Source organism: Onychostoma macrolepis, chromosome 07 (genome assembly GCF_012432095.1).
Source record: "Onychostoma macrolepis isolate SWU-2019 chromosome 07, ASM1243209v1, whole genome shotgun sequence".
Classification (NCBI taxonomy): domain Eukaryota; kingdom Metazoa; phylum Chordata; class Actinopteri; order Cypriniformes; family Cyprinidae; genus Onychostoma; species Onychostoma macrolepis.
In genome coordinates this window covers 23008773-23024747 of record NC_081161.1, presented here as the reverse complement: position 1 = coordinate 23024747, position 15975 = coordinate 23008773, and the positions used below count along the sequence as shown (strand labels likewise).

General features: G+C 38.4%; 1 protein-coding gene across 2 annotated transcripts in view; it reads left to right on the top strand.

Moving 5' to 3' along the window:
* Positions 1-15975, top strand: part of adamts18 (ADAM metallopeptidase with thrombospondin type 1 motif, 18) — a 59892-nt gene that overhangs the window by 13255 nt on the left and 30662 nt on the right. The window contains exons 4-12 of one of the 2 annotated variants that reach the window (XM_058782025.1): positions 4629-4884; positions 5248-5447; positions 5583-5666; positions 8424-8583; positions 9191-9296; positions 10009-10146; positions 10454-10607; positions 11662-11757; positions 12699-12847. In XM_058782025.1, coding sequence (XP_058638008.1) covers positions 4629-4884; positions 5248-5447; positions 5583-5666; positions 8424-8583; positions 9191-9296; positions 10009-10146; positions 10454-10607; positions 11662-11757; positions 12699-12847 — 1343 coding nt within the window. Of the gene's footprint in view, positions 1-4628; positions 4889-5247; positions 5448-5582; positions 5667-8423; positions 8584-9190; positions 9297-10008; positions 10147-10453; positions 10608-11661; positions 11758-12698; positions 12848-15975 lie in introns of both variants that reach the window. The other variant, XM_058782026.1, reaches the window with a different exon arrangement.

Sequence of the window (15975 nt, the reverse complement as noted above, 5' to 3'; positions counted from 1 at the left end):
GTTGAAATCAGTAATGTTTTTGCATTTAAGAAACTGTCTGTAAAAAAAAAAGTAAGAAACAAATGTTTTGTTTTTCCATAGCAAAGGAAAAAATATAAAGAAAACTTAAAAGGTTAGTTCACCCAAAAATGAAAATTCTGTCATTAATTACTCATCCTCGTGTCATTCCAAACCCGTAAGACCTTCGTTCATCTTTGGAACACAGATGAAGATATTTTTGATGAAATCCTATAGGTCTCTGTCCCTCCTTAGACAGCAAGGGTACTACCATGGTCAAGGCACAGAAATGTAGTAAGGACATTGTTAAAATAGTCCATGTGACATCAGTGGTTCAACCATAATTTTATGACACTACGAGAATACTTTCTGTGCGCAAAAAACAAAAATAAAATCTTTATTCAACAATTCTTCTGCCACAAGTTAGCTTCTTCTGCCATTATAGAGAGAGTCATGACACATACGTATGCTTTCCTCTGCATGTAAACAAGGCACAGAGCATGTGTGTTCTATGTCAGCAGCATCAACATACATGTGTTATTTACATGCAGGAAAGCACACATATTTTTGGGTGAACTATCCCTTTAATGTGAGTAAAAATACACATACATTTTTCCATGTTCAAAATGAAATGTATTGCAAATGTTGTTGGAATTAACTGAAATACTCAAGTTCTCTGTATTTGCTGTGATCACTTTTATAGATTTTGGCAGTTTCTATCTCACATAAGTTGTCTCAGTTTTATTGCCTTGAGTTAGTGTAAGAAAGCCATTAGCCATAAGAGGAGAGGTCAGCGTGGCTGGAGAGAGACGAGTGACCCTGTTGCCCTGTGTTTAATGGTGGGAGCAGATGCTCCAGATCATTGCAGCAGCCTGCCACGGTCTACCGCTGTTTTCACAGCATGTGCTTTTGTGGGCACCGCCTCATCCCTGGGAGTGCCCTGTGTTTACTTTGCCACCTGCGAGATGGGAGGGGTCGGGGTACGCGGGATCAAACACACGGGGGCATGAAGAAAAGAAGGGGGTTAAATCACTGACTGAATGCACAGCTATTCTGCAAGGATTTGCTTGTTCGTGGAGGGTGGGATTAGGTAGAATTCCAAAGCCAGACGGAATGTGTGAGGTTCAGCAGTCTGGGAGACAGAGGTTAAAATTCTAGTCTTAAAGAGGGAAGATGACTTCAGTTCAGTGATGAGAGTAGCTCAAGCCATTCAGGAAGATGCACCGTCCCATGACCAATGGCTTCTTTACAACACCACAGGTCTCCAAATATTATGTTTGAATTTGTGTCTTGTAGCCAGCATTTAAGAAAATATTCAATATTTATTTCATGCCCAAGCCAATCTGACAGGACAGAGTGGCTCATCTTTAGCACAGTATGTTTATTATATCTTCGTGGTTACGAAGGTAAAATATCCCCTTCATTTAGTTCACAGTAACCTAGAGGGAGTCGGTTGCCCTCTCAGAAGTTTGTCTCTGACACTAATGGCTCTGCCAGACTGAATATGGTCCAGGCACCGATGACTGGCGTTATATGACTTATTTTACAACTGCAGCACTTCCCACTTAGTAAAGCCAGGACTGTCAGGAGGTGCTGAGTATAGTCATTGTTGCTGAATTAATGGTAGGTTGGTGGTCATATTTTATATGACCATACAAAGTTTGTTTGCAAATATTGAACAGGAAAGAGACAAAAGTCAATAAAGCAATAGAGATACACCTGTTTTATCATTTATTCCACTCTAGCTTGTCTGCAAGAGCAGTAAAGCACTCATTGATTTCCCCCACATCAATAAACACATGTATTATATGCTTTATGCACAGTGTGTAAACCTAAAGAACCCAACTTTATACAAAACTCCCTGTAACCTAAAGAAACTAATGTAAATCCAATCTAATCCAAAATATTTAAGCATTAGTTTTTTTTTTTTCAAATAGCAGGAGTGATTGTTGTGCTGAAAATTGTGTTATATATTCAGAACAACAGCATGATTGCATGCATGTTATATTGTTTTTATACAAATAACAGCAACAAAAAAGTTAATATTGAGTAACTTACATTTCAAATCCAGTATTGCCTTTTATGTTGTAACGTTTTGGAACAAATCAATTGAATGAATGATTCAATGGCTCACTCAAAAAGAATAATTTGTCACAAATCTACTGTCAGAACAATGTAACCAGTCACTGACAGTTTTCTGAATTCCATTTTAATGGTTTAATTCAATTTTAATAGTCAAAAAGTATTTTGAATTAGCAGTTGATAAAACTAAAAGGTTGGTTGAAGAAATGTCATTTCTTTAACATGCTTTAATATGTGTAGATGAAACTGTGCATGCTCATTCATGAGTCATGCAGAACATGCAGACTTCATATTTAGCACTTTTTGCAGTTTATTATTCTCAGACACTAGTTCATATCGCAGCTTAATTAAGTGTACGACCCTCCTTTCGATTTATTCCTCCAAGTTTCCCAAATTCTGTGACATTTTGTGTTATTCCATATTTATGGATTCTGTGATTCTGCCCTACTAAATACCCTGCAAAGATTCATCATGTAAACCTAAAGATAAAGGTCAAAGTCTGAATGCCTTGTGCAAGTTTGCTTAATGAAGCTGACATATATTGCTTTTCCCATTGGCACTACAGTGAAAAATGGTTCACACTGAAATATTGCTACATTTTGCTGGAAAAGACATCGTAGAAACGCTGACCCAAACCAAATAAATCTGGAGACACATGTATATGACTTATAATGAAGTAATTAAGCTCTGGCATGTTTTATTAGTAATGGCTCCATGTGCGCATGTGTTGGCTTGCCGCAGATGTGTCCCAGGGCACCAATGCGTGTCACTATCATAGCAGACAATAAGCTTTGGGCTCGCCTTTGACCCCACACCTCATTAATCAACTGCTCGTTAATATCTGACCTTCTCCACCAACCTCTCAAACATGCCATCTAATTCAGCGCTAAAAGATGCATTAAACTCTCCCATTGAACAGTTATTTTATTTTGCAATACCAGTTAATAATTCACAGTATATTTTGATCAAATAAATGCAGCTGTGAACGTACTGTACAGTAGGTTTCTTCACTTTTACCTCTAAGGTTTCCTTTTCCACTGAGAAAACAAGTTATTTAGAGAGTTTCAAGGGCTGAGTGTTGTTGAGAGAGGATGTAGATATGATAGTCTATTATATCTGTCATGGCTGGCTTTTGGCCATGCTAATCGTCACTGTAAAACAAGCTGCTGAAAGGTTATTCTGCATATGAACTTTCCTCTGCTCACTGTACTGAAACATTTGATAAATGGGCAGCTCTTTAAGATGCCTTTAGATGCCCCAGGCTGCTCTACATCCCACCATGTCATCGTTTGTTTATTGTGTACTGACAGCTGTAACTATGGCGATGCCCATTTTTGTGACTCTGCAACAGCTGTTTTTTTAACCACCAAAGTTTCAGCTGGAGGGATCAAGAATCCCCCACAACCAGGAATGTAAATTCGATGGTCTCCTGGAGGGCTTTTCTTCCATGACATCAAACTCACCTAAATACCTTCACGTCTTTGATTTGATATATTTTCAGTCCCACATCTGTGCGCTCTGATTTTAACTTGGTCTGGAAGGTTATCTCAAGGCTAACGTGTCCCTTTAGGAATACTTCTGGTTAACTAGAAGTTGACCTCTGTCGACAGCATCTGTTCCGTGCTGTTTATTACCACTGAGAACAAGTTCAAATCAACCCCCATTTTGTAAAAATAAAACAATAAACATGCTGGCAGTTGTGTCAACATGTGCTTACAATGGAAATCTTTTGGGCAATCATTGTATAGTGTGCAGCAGATGCTGTCAATAGAGCTCAACTTGTATTTAAGCTGAAATATTCTCTTAACCTGCTATTCTAGGGGCAGTTAGAGATGTATTGGATATCTGCTGATATTAGAGAACAATATTGTAAATATGGTATATACAGGCTTATTTCGGATACTTTATTTTACACACTCATTTCCTCTATTTTTAAATATCAAAATAAATCTATTTTTCATAATGTACATTATAATGTTGTTATGCCTAGATTCATATAGCATTTAAAACATTTGATTGTATTATTTTATTATATTATTATTTTTTAGATTAAATCATGTAGAATTATGCAGAATTTTAATAACACATTGAATACAATTTTTTTTACTTAATACATTTATTCAGCAATAATAGATTAAATTGTTCAGAAGTGGCAGAAAAAAAATAATTTATTTTTTCAATGTTAATAATAATAAGAAATGTTTCTTAAGCATCAAATCAGAATATTAGAATGATTTCTGAACTTTAACACTGGAGCTTCTGAAAATCAGCTTTGCCATTACAGGAATAAATTACATTTTAAAGTTGAATTAAAAAAATATATATATATATATATATATATATATATATAATTTTAAATTATTTTTAATTAATTTAATTTAACTGTATTTTTGATCAAATAAATGCAGCCTTGGTGAACATAAGAGACCTCTTTCAAAAACATAAAAAAAATCTTACTGACCCAAACCTTTAAACAGTAATATGTATCCTACCTCAGTGTTTGTTTTTGGTTACCTACTTATAGCTTCCTCTTCCTTTGTACTCTGCAGTCAGGTCTGATTCGGTTCTCTGGCGAGGAACTTCTCATCACTCCGCTACCGCAGCATTTGGCTTTACAACACAACTACAGCGCCCCCTCTGGACATCACCCACATGTCATCTACAAGCGATCAGCTGAGCGCAGAGTGTACGCTGATAAGACTGACTCGTCCAGCAGTGTTAAATCAAACAACCCCTACGAGAACCACCACCGTCACCAGCACGGAAAGCTCCAGAGACAACACTTCTGCGGACGCCGCAAGCAATGTATGTAAGGAAATTTCCTTTTTAGCTATTTCTAGATGGAAAGTTCATTACACATTACATATTTGTAAAATATGCCAGTGTGTAAACAACAGTAAAGCCCTCTGAGATATTTATACTGATTCCAAAAGCAAAACTACTGTGTCATTATTATCTGTTGTACTGAAAGAAATTGAATGAAAGCTTGGAAACAGCATGTGAAGTTAATGACTGTGTATTTCCTGGTCTGTCATCGCCTCTCTGGCGCTTATATCAGGGAGTTAGCTTGGAAAAAGGAAAAGCAGTTATTTGAGGCAATTTCCAGTTTCTCTCACCCTTTTTCATGAGTTTCCGCACTTTTATCTCTCCACCTCATCCTAACTACAGATACTCCCAAGCCTCCTACCGAGGATCATTTTGTCATGCCTGATGAGTTTGAGCAGCAAAGCCGGGTGAAGCGCTCAGAGATTACATCAAGCAAAGAGGGCGGCCTGAATGTGGAAACTCTGGTGGTGGCAGACAGGAAGATGCTGGAGAAACATGGCAGAGACAATGTCACTACCTATGTCCTTACTGTCATGAACATGGTGAGCAGAGCTATCAGCAGCATTGTTGTGGAGAATACACCTTGTTGCAGCATATGACTGTTTACTTCTAGTACCTTTTAAAGTACCTTTGCTTCTACCTATAGTGATGTGCAAAGTGTTTTTTTTGCTAAACAGGTCTCCAGTCTATTCAAAGATGGAACTATTGGAAATGATATCAACATTGTTGTGGTTAGCCTCCTCCTACTTGAGAAAGATCCGGTAAGATACATACATACAAAAATACACACATTCTTTCATATATGTATATCTAAGGGTGTATTTTAGACTAGGCGTTTAAACCGTACCCGAGTGCGTTTGATCCCCAAAACACGGTTCGTTTGACTAGTGTGAGAATCTCTGTCTCTATGTGTCTGTATATCTAAAGGGCCATGAAACTGACACAAAACTTAAACAATTCAGACTTCATTTGATTCGGTAATCGCTCTGCTGATTCAAACCAGTAACTCATCTTTTTGAACTCTTCACTGAAAAGAAATGGCTCAGTCATTTGTTTTTGAATCGGTCTATACTAGTGCTGGTTGTTTTTTAATTAACTGAAATCAACCAACTCATATGTGTCATTTTTTTTTTTTGTGAATAAATTGGTCACGCTGTATGTTTTTGATTTACAAGCACAAAATTTGTTTGGGAATAAGACTATACTGATCACATTGTATGTTTTTCATCCAATAAAAATGACTCATAAGAGTTAGGGATGCACCGATACCGATACTGGTATCGGGTATCGGGCCGATACTGAGCTCCTGTACTCATACTCGTACTCGTTAAAATGCCCCTATACCAAGCGCCGATACCTCACAGCATGTGATAAGTGTCATATTCAGACAAAGAAACAGGAGTTATTAGAGATTAAGGATGTCTAAGAAGCAGATGTATGCAATGAATAATGTTAAACATTCAGTATTAACGCCTTTATAGATGATGTGCGCGAACTGAAAAGCAATTAGCGCTGAGTGGATTGAGCGCGCGGCGGCGCAAATGCGCGAGCTTGTCGATTGAATATACTTTTCTCACAGACATCACTGGAACGTTTGTAGTTCGGTCGGATATGTCAAAAACAAGTAAGCAAAACAATGCACAAGTTACTTAACGGGAGGGAGGGAGGGAGAGAGAGATAGAGCGGGCGCGCGCGCACTTCTGTGATCTTTGTTGATGTTCGCTCACATAGCATGCATCACTTGGATTAAAACTGAATCGTAAATATAAGACAATTTATAGGGGCATATAAAATAAATAATTTATTTTCAACCTTAAGCATACACGACTTTCTGGCGAAAGTGAAACTAGCAGCCTGTGTGAAATGCGCTAGGCTGTACTGTCCCTCTCATTCTGCACCAGTACAAATTCGTACACGCGTTGTGCATGTTTTGCTTGCTTCATGAGTGTTTCTGCATTAGGAAGAAAAGCAAAGAAAAACGCGACTTCTATTTCTGAAAATATCACAGTTAGGAGATTTATAACGAGTGGTTCCCTGCATTATTACAGCAAAACACATGATTTTAGCAGCTCTAATGCAACTGAATTAAAGATGATGTACCATAGAGAAAAAAAAAAAAAAAAAATTGAACAGTGAGAGTAACAAAAACTTGTAAAATACATTTTAATGTGCATAACTAAGTGTGAAAATAACCGAAGGATATACAGTCAAACCAAAAATTATTCAGAGACCAAATATAATTTTTGATATTTTTTACTAGTGGGTGCAGGACACTATAGTTCATTTATGTAAGTGAGGATAGCAAAATAAAGTAAACTGTGAAATATTATATCCAAAAATTCTTCATACAGTGGACTACCAATAAAATTGATTCAAATTTGGGACCAAAAATTATTCAGACCGAGTCTGGGAAAAAAACTGAAGTTCAGATTTGCATGAACCTGGTTGACAGCATGACCAGGAGACTACAGGCTGTCATTAAGGCTAAGGGTTGCCTGACAAAGTATTGATAGTTGTGTAAATATTGTCATACTAACAGCTGTCTGAATAATTTTGGTTGATTGTAATCCATCACATACCTTTCTATCAAAGTTATCTGATATTATCGAGCTGAATTTGTTCTGACACAGTTTAACTCTCTAACTCTCAGTTTAACTAAAGTTCTTGTCATATTTTACTACCATAAACTATAGCGAATAAACTGTGATAATGTGAGAAATGTTGAAGGTGTCTGAATAAATTTTGGTTTGACTGTATCTATTTGATCAATTAAGTTAACCAACTAACATTATACATACTCTGTTGGTTTCTGTACCCAATATTTAAAAAATGTACAAATGCAATGAAAATACCGGTATCGGTACTCGGTATCGACAAGTACTAAAAATAAAAGTATCGGTATCGGGCAAGTACTGGAAAAAGTGGTATCGGTGCATCCCTAATAAGAGTCATTTGTTTGTGAATCAGAATATACCAGTCACTGCATGCTTTTTTATGATTCACTGCAAGGAATTGACTCTTAAGAAATATTCATTCAGGAATCAGACTATACTGGTTGTGCTGTAAGTTTTTGATTCACTAAAAGAACTGACTTTATAAGAGTCAACTGGTTGCTGTAAATCTTTGATTAATTTAAAATGAATTTGTTTGGGAATCAAACTATACAGACTCACAAGAGCTATTGATTCATAAATCAGATTAACACTGATAAATAAGCTGTATGTTGACATTTCTTGGCATTAATTTACAGTTTATTGCATCACTTTCAACAAAGACTCCAAAATATGATTCATTTTGCTTTAGCACTAAACAGTGCATGAAACACTGGTTGCATAGCTAGTTTATTCTCATTAAAAATAATTTGAATGTCATATCTGATTTTCGAAGTTTTCCAGACATTTTTTTTTTTTCATTTCTTTCATACTTGAAAGATGCCTGATCATTCAATAAACTACTCTGTCTTCTCTCTCTCACCACCCCTCTGAACACTTAATCTCTCTCGGCTTCACTGCTGTCAGCTGGGTCTGTCTATCAACCACCACGCAGACCAGTCACTCAACAGCTTCTGCCAGTGGCAATCAGGCCTGATAGGTAAAAACGGCAAGCGGCACGACCATGCCATACTATTGACGGGGCTGGACATCTGCTCCTGGAAGAATGAACCGTGTGACACCTTGGGTAAGGCCCTTGACATTCACCTTCCAATAGCAGAAGTGGGTCATGTGTTGTGATGTCAGTGGCTAATCGAGTTGCAGAGGGTGAATTACACAATGCCAAGGTTTGAAAGAGCTTGTGGTTGGTGATGTGTGTCCTAGTCTACCCTCAGGCAGAGAACTTCACCTGAATGAATCCAAGAAATCTCAAATCCACTTTGCAGTCAGTTGGCAGCTTCTTCAGTTTTTGCTACAGAGGCGTCAGCCAAATGTAATGAATTCAGCTCTTAAGCTCCAAACCACAAGTATGCACTTCTTTGAATGTATGGCAAAGGGGAAAGCACTGCTTTTAAATTGCCTCTCTATGATGTGAAACTCAAACCAAAGCTGAGACCATACAGTCAGAAGCATAGCCTAAAAGTGTGTTTATGCGTAATGGCATCCCATTTCAAATTCTATAGGTTTGAAAACATTGTGGTGTGTTTAGTGATACTTAAATAATGTATTACTGTTTTCATCAAGAGATGCTGGATTTAAAGTTTCTGTAAGAAATTTGCATCAGTGTCACTCACATATCTTCTCCTTCCACCCATGTTTTGATCTCTCTGTCCTTTCTGACTTCCCGTCTGCAGGTTTCGCTCCAATAAGTGGGATGTGTAGCAAGTATCGTAGCTGCACGATTAACGAAGACACGGGGCTGGGCCTCGCTTTCACCATTGCCCACGAGTCAGGACATAAGTACGTTAACTCATGCTTTCTGGTCCCACACTATTTCAATTTGGAAAACCATATGCTGTGCAACAGGCAAGCATTTTGTTTGTGTTTGCTGGTTGCCATTGTGATAAGGGGAAGTTTATGTTTGAGATTTTGTTTTTATGACAGATGTATTTCGAGTCCTTCGGTCCTTTGGCACATTCTCAACATAAACTGGAACAAAATCTATCCTGGAGAACCATCAGGCTGATAACATGTTGTGGGATTTGTTATTCTCAGTAGTTCAAACATTCTGGTCAAATGAAATGGACACGTGCCTCCAATGTGCACAGTGTTTAGGGCAAAATCTTCACTGGCCAACAGTCGTTAATCACTCATTTACTGAGGAGTGGTCATTTAGAAACACATGGCACATCTTGCCAACACTGCTCAAATCTGAATTTCGTGACTATAGTGCATATGTTTATCTTGATGCACCAGTTAGTTTGATTCTTACAGGGCTAATAAAAGTAAACATCTAAATGTGTGAGTGTGAATCCTGTGAATCCTTATTCATTAGAGTACAGAAATCATTGATGGGGTTTGTTGGATGAAAGAGCTTTCGGTTATAGAGGTAATGTCCCACCTGACTCCGGGAGTGGTTTTTGTCCTGAGGTTGTACATTAATAGTCTCACTGGGTAAAACTCACAATCTCAATCTCTCCCTCTTTTGCTCCCTCCTTTTGTTTTGCCCCAGTTTTGGAATGATCCATGACGGAGAGGGGAATCCCTGCCGGAAGACTGAAGGGAACATAATGTCTCCCACATTGGCTGGGAATAATGGTGTTTTCTCATGGTCTGCCTGTAGTCGGCAATACTTGAACCGATTTTTGGGGTAAACTTTCACTTCACTTATCATCAAAAAAAGTAGTATATAAATACATTTTAGAAATGTAGATATTTTTACATTTTTATTGTAATATTTAATTTACTATATATTATATATTCCTATGAATGTGTGTATATATATATATATATATATATATATATATATATATATATATATATGGTTTGGTTATATAATATATACATATGTTTTACAAATATGCAATATGTTGTCCCATTTGAGATATGTATAATATTGTATGGTTTTTATGCCTGTTTCTGTGCTCATCTTTCTTTGCATGCGTTTGTGTTCACAGTACAGCTCAGGCTTCGTGTCTAGTGGATGAGCCCAAGCAGATAGGCCAGTACAAGTACCCTGAGCAGCTTCCAGGTCAGCTGTATGATGCTGATATTCAGTGCAAATGGCAGTTTGGCTCGAAAGCTAAACTGTGCAGCCTTGACTTTGTAAAGGTAACCCATAGTGTATAAAATATGCTATTAGGCTTCTCTTCATAGTTGGAGCGGTTCAGTGGATCTTTATGCTGAATTTGGAAGTTGGAAACGTCAAATAACTCTTGTTAAACAATTTAGCTTCAATCAATCCGTTTGACAAAATACAATGCCACAATAGAATTCACAGAGATTGAGTTCATTTAGAGTCTCAGATATTTAAATGTGCTTCAACCTGTTATGTTTGTGTGTGGAGACATCATGATCAACACAAAACACACATCTGAGCTTTGGAAAGAAATCAATCTTCTGAGAGGAAACCCATTGCCTAAAAATCTACCCTAAGTCTTCATTCACAGGTTCAACAAAGATGGACAGGGCCCCCTTTGGCATTCGCCTTTAGCATCTAACACACACATTGATATGCAAATAGTTATGCTTGGGAAATGAACATTGCGAGAGTCTATCTGTGGGATTAGCTCTCATGTTATGGACTTCCTCTTTGAGAGATCCCTGTTGCCTTTGTGCGCTTCGGAGACCTTGTACTTGCGCTGAAAAGAGTCTTGAACGTCGACCTTGATGGAAGGCAGCTGTACATCTTAATTAAGAATGATTGTGGAGATAAAACCCAATGTTTTTGTTTTCTATCCCCCTCAAGCCATCCTGTCCTTGTCGCAAAGTCGTTGAGATGTAATTAGCCGTGGGAGCTAGCAGCGTTAGCTAGCCAATGATCCAGAGAACAGTGTTGCTAGCTTTTGTGAACCATGTCTCTCTCTCACTGTCTGCCAGATGCAATCGGGCCGTCGGCCAACAGTGGCCGGTCTCCCAACCCCTCATCACCCATTATTATCGTCGTATTGTGGGAAGAAACAAAATGCAACGATAATAGCATGTTTCTTTTGGGCAGCACAGTGATTGATTTTGACAGGCTTTTTCATTTGTTGGGAAAGTTGATTGGCCGTTGCTGTAGAAACAAGAGGTCGGCGTGGTGAGGTGCAAGCCAGGGAGGTTGAAGGGTTCCCAGCGGGTGTAGGCTCGTTTTTGACTGTGCTCTCTGTGTGTTCATGCCTACCAGGACATCTGTAAATCATTGTGGTGCCACAGAACAGGACACCGGTGTGAGACCAAGTTCATGCCTGCTGCCGAGGGCACCATCTGCGGACCAGACATGGTGAGTGAGTGCTTGTCTGTTCACCCTGAACTCAATGAACCACCGTTAAGGAGGAACACGAACTGACCAGTCTCTCTCGCCATCTTTCTTCATGCACACCTGTGGTATTGTTCTCTGCTTTGTGTAAATGTTCCATATGGACAGTTGGTCCTTTCCACTGGTTGATGGGGATGAGAGGTGCTGATGCATGGGACTGTGTGGCTTGGCTAGGACGATTCCTGCTGTTCAGGTGTAACTCTGGGCCCCATCCCAAACCAGCAGGCTCAAGATCTTCACAGAAACACTTTCTCCTTTTCCTCACTTTCCCTCTCATACTGTGTTTTCTCTTTGACATGGAAAAAATCAGTTTGTCTGATAGTAGTCTGTTGAAAAAAACCACAGCATATGCTGGTTTGGTAGTGTTTTGAAACGGCAGTTGGTTTGAGCTGGTTTGAGCAGGTTTAAGCTGGTCATAAGCAACTATAGCGCCTGCTCAGGACCAGCTCATAACCAGCTCAGGACCAGCTTAAACCAGCTCATGACCAACTAAGGACCAGCACAAACCAGCTGCTTTGCTTCCAAACATACCTAACCAGGATATGCTGTTTTTTTTTCAACTTTGTTCTCCTCATCTACCATGCAAACACACATTTGGGTGGCTGTTTTAAAAGTAAACACATTTCTGTGTGAATAAAAAAAAAAAAAAAAAGAGGAAAAAAGATAATTATGACATATGAGCCAAGCCACATATATAAAATTGGATTAGATATAAATTAGTTATTAGTAATATAAATTATTGAGAAATAATCATAATCGCAAGAATGTGAGATATAATATAACATTGTGAGGTATAAGAAAGTCACAGTATGAGACATAAAGAAAAGAAATCTAATGCAGAAACAGGCCTTCATACATTGCTGATCAGTGTTCAAGATTCTTTACATATCTTTTCCATAATGCAGTGGTGCCGGAGAGGACAGTGTGTCAAATTTGGTGATCATGGTCCTAGAGCAGTGCATGGCCAGTGGTCGGGCTGGTCTGAGTGGTCTGACTGTTCACGCACCTGTGGTGGAGGGGTCATGTACCGAGAACGATCCTGCAACAGCCCCAGGTAACCAAAAACTCAGAGATGAAACCCATTCATGTTAAGTTACTGACACATTATTATATTTTTTGAATGAACTATCTATTATGCATTTGAAGAATAGGATTAAATTCTGTTTGTGTGAGAAAGGAAATACAGATAAATATGGCATCTAGTTGCAAAATGGCCTCATTTAAATATTGTGCTCTGGTTAGTTGTTTATGCTATTTAAAACTATCACTACAGTAAAAAGTACTTTTTCATTGCAAGGCTGCCATTAATGGCAGATTAGCTGTGAATGGTAGAAGCACATGTGTTTCCTGACCAACTGACCTACTGCAACTCCTAGATTACCCCTGAACTTTGACACACTGAGCAATCTTGGATAAAATTTGCCCTGGTATGTCAGGGTTCACTGTTTCAGAGACTATCTATGGAGTACCTAGATAATTGCAGTTCATAATCATTCCTGAACTAGAAAGAATAAATAGACAGTTATTAATTAATTAATTAATTCAAACAAATAAACAATAAATACATTTTTACATGAATGCATTTGCCAGATGCTTGTATCAAGAGTGATTTACATTGTATTTAAGGTATATATTATATAAAACGGGATTGTTCAAAATTTCAGTGTCTGTCAAATAGTAGATGGAGTTTTTGTGTGTTTAGGTTCAGGTGCTTCCTCTCTGTATGTGGTGGCAGGTTTATTTGAGATTGGGTTTCTATAGACCACAGGTGGCTCTATATGTGGTTTGGTCAAGCTGATGGAACATGGAATTGTGCTTCATCAACATTTGGCTGTCTAGAGCATCTTAACATATTTCTGTTGGAATAGGAAATACTTATAATGCCTTAGACAGCCAGACCAACATGTCTAACGTGAACAGTTCCAGTAAAGAAAGCAAGAAAGCAAGAAAGAAACTATTCAAAGTGATGTGAATTGAAGTGGAGAATTTCATTAATGCCCTGGAAATACCCAGCCCAAAAATCGTGTGTTTGTTAAATTGGGTTTATATGAAACATTAAACTGGGCACATATGATCTATATGATCCATTGTGATCTCATACAAAGTATTTAGGTAGATTTAAAGATCCTTTATGCACAACATTTGGACAGATGCTGCAAAATGATTGCTTTTTTGGAAGCATGTTGCTAGAAAAGAGCAGGCGTTTCCTACTCTATTGTAAGACAATAAAGTGTTTTCAGTGTGAGTGCTTTAATGTTATCCTTTTTGTCCTGATTTTGTTGGTCTATATTACTTCAATGGCAGCTGATCCACTGAGAGAGGCTTAGCTGGGCTTGCTTTTAAGGCACTGTAATCTGATTTTTGGGGAGGTATTAGCCCCCATTTTCTCTATCAGTGTCACCCCCCTAATGGTTTAGTAAAAATAAGGCAATATCGCTGCTTTTCACACTGTAGTCAAGTGTGCTGTGATCAGTGTAACTGACTTCTCTTCTCACTGAGAAGCTGGGGTGCAAAGCATGAACATCTGCCTCCATTCTGCATGAAAAGCAGCATTTTATCTATATAATTTCACTCAAAAGAGGCATTTTGATGGAAAATCTTCCCTTATGGCTCTCAGACAGCACCTGCAGCGGAATAGGTGTTGGTATGTCTTCTGTTTGTGGCGGTGAGGTTTAAGGGGAATTCCCATACTCATCACTTCAGTATAGGTCCTCAGGAGACAGCTGTTGAAGCCAGAGGCATGAGATGTCATCTCACGCAAACAACATTTATCAATAAATATGATCTAATAAATGTGCTCCCTTGACTTTATCCATACTCAGCTGCCAGATTTACAGGTTCATGTGTCTTTGATATGAGTGTTTGAGAAATACATCTCTTGGCAACATCGTAGTGGAGATGCTTGTTGATGGGATTGTCTTCTTGAAGTTTGTTTACCATACAGGATACAGTGTTAATTAACAAAGTATGGGTAGCATTAATGCACCATTACCAGAGGGTAAAGTAGAAAAAAAGAGTAGGATGCTTGTACAATCACCCTCAGGACTTCAGAAATCCCCTAACAAACAAAGATTAAATTTCATTGCATCATTGTTTGGTATTGTTTATTTATATGTAGAGGACTCTGTTTTAATGACTTGACTTTAAAGTTGATATCTAATGGCTAACAGTGTGGGCATAATGAGGGTTTGATTAAAAAAGGAGGTCTTGGGAGATGTATTGAGAGAGTGGGGTAGAGAAGGATGTGGGTCTATGTGGGGAATTTTGGAGAGATTCAGGCAAGCAGACAGACAGGGTGACCCTATTTCCTCTGAAGTTTGCACTTATTTTGCTGTTCTGAGATTTAACATTCCCCAGTTGGAAAATGATGCTACAAAGTCTTGTAGACAAAGAGAAAAAGAGAACAATGTTCCCTTTTTTCAACAACTCTTGTGTGAAGTTTAGCATGTAGCACAAAATTGATTTGGGCACAGTTATTTCAACGTCTAATCAGAAAACATGCACTTGGCTCCTTCCCCCCACCTCTCCTCTTTCAATCTCTCTCTGTGTGTTTTTGTAACTGCTCTACCATATGGGCCCATAGTGCACTGTCGAGCGCCTAAAGCTCTAATAGGATCAGCCTGAAAACCTGCTCCAAAAACTAAAGCAGACATGCACAAACAGCCGTCTAAAAGCACTTTTAGACTATCATTGATCTCACTGGCTTCTCCTGAAAAGTGAGGCATGATCACGCCCCCACCACCATAAAAAGTTTTTATTAAAGGGGTCATATGACGTTGCTAAAAAGAACATTATTTTGTGTATTTGGTGTAATGCAATGTGTTTATGCGGTTTAAGGTTAAAAAAAACTTATTTTCCACATACTGTACATTACTGTTGCTCCTCTATGCCCTGCCTTTCCGATCTTTACAAAGCTCATCGTTCTGAGAAGCGAGGTGTGCTCTGATTGGCCAGCTATCTAGTGCGTTGTTATTGGCCGAATACCTCAAGCATGAGACGGAAATGTTACGCCCCTTACCATATTGTGATGCCGTGTCCCGGCGTGACGACACAAAAACAATAAAACCCATTATAAACGAGGGATTTGTTGCATCCAGTGGGGGCAAAATTACTGATTATAATGACCTATACTGTCTTTGTCAGGGTTTCATTACCATGTCTGTATTTGTGATCGGAGAAATG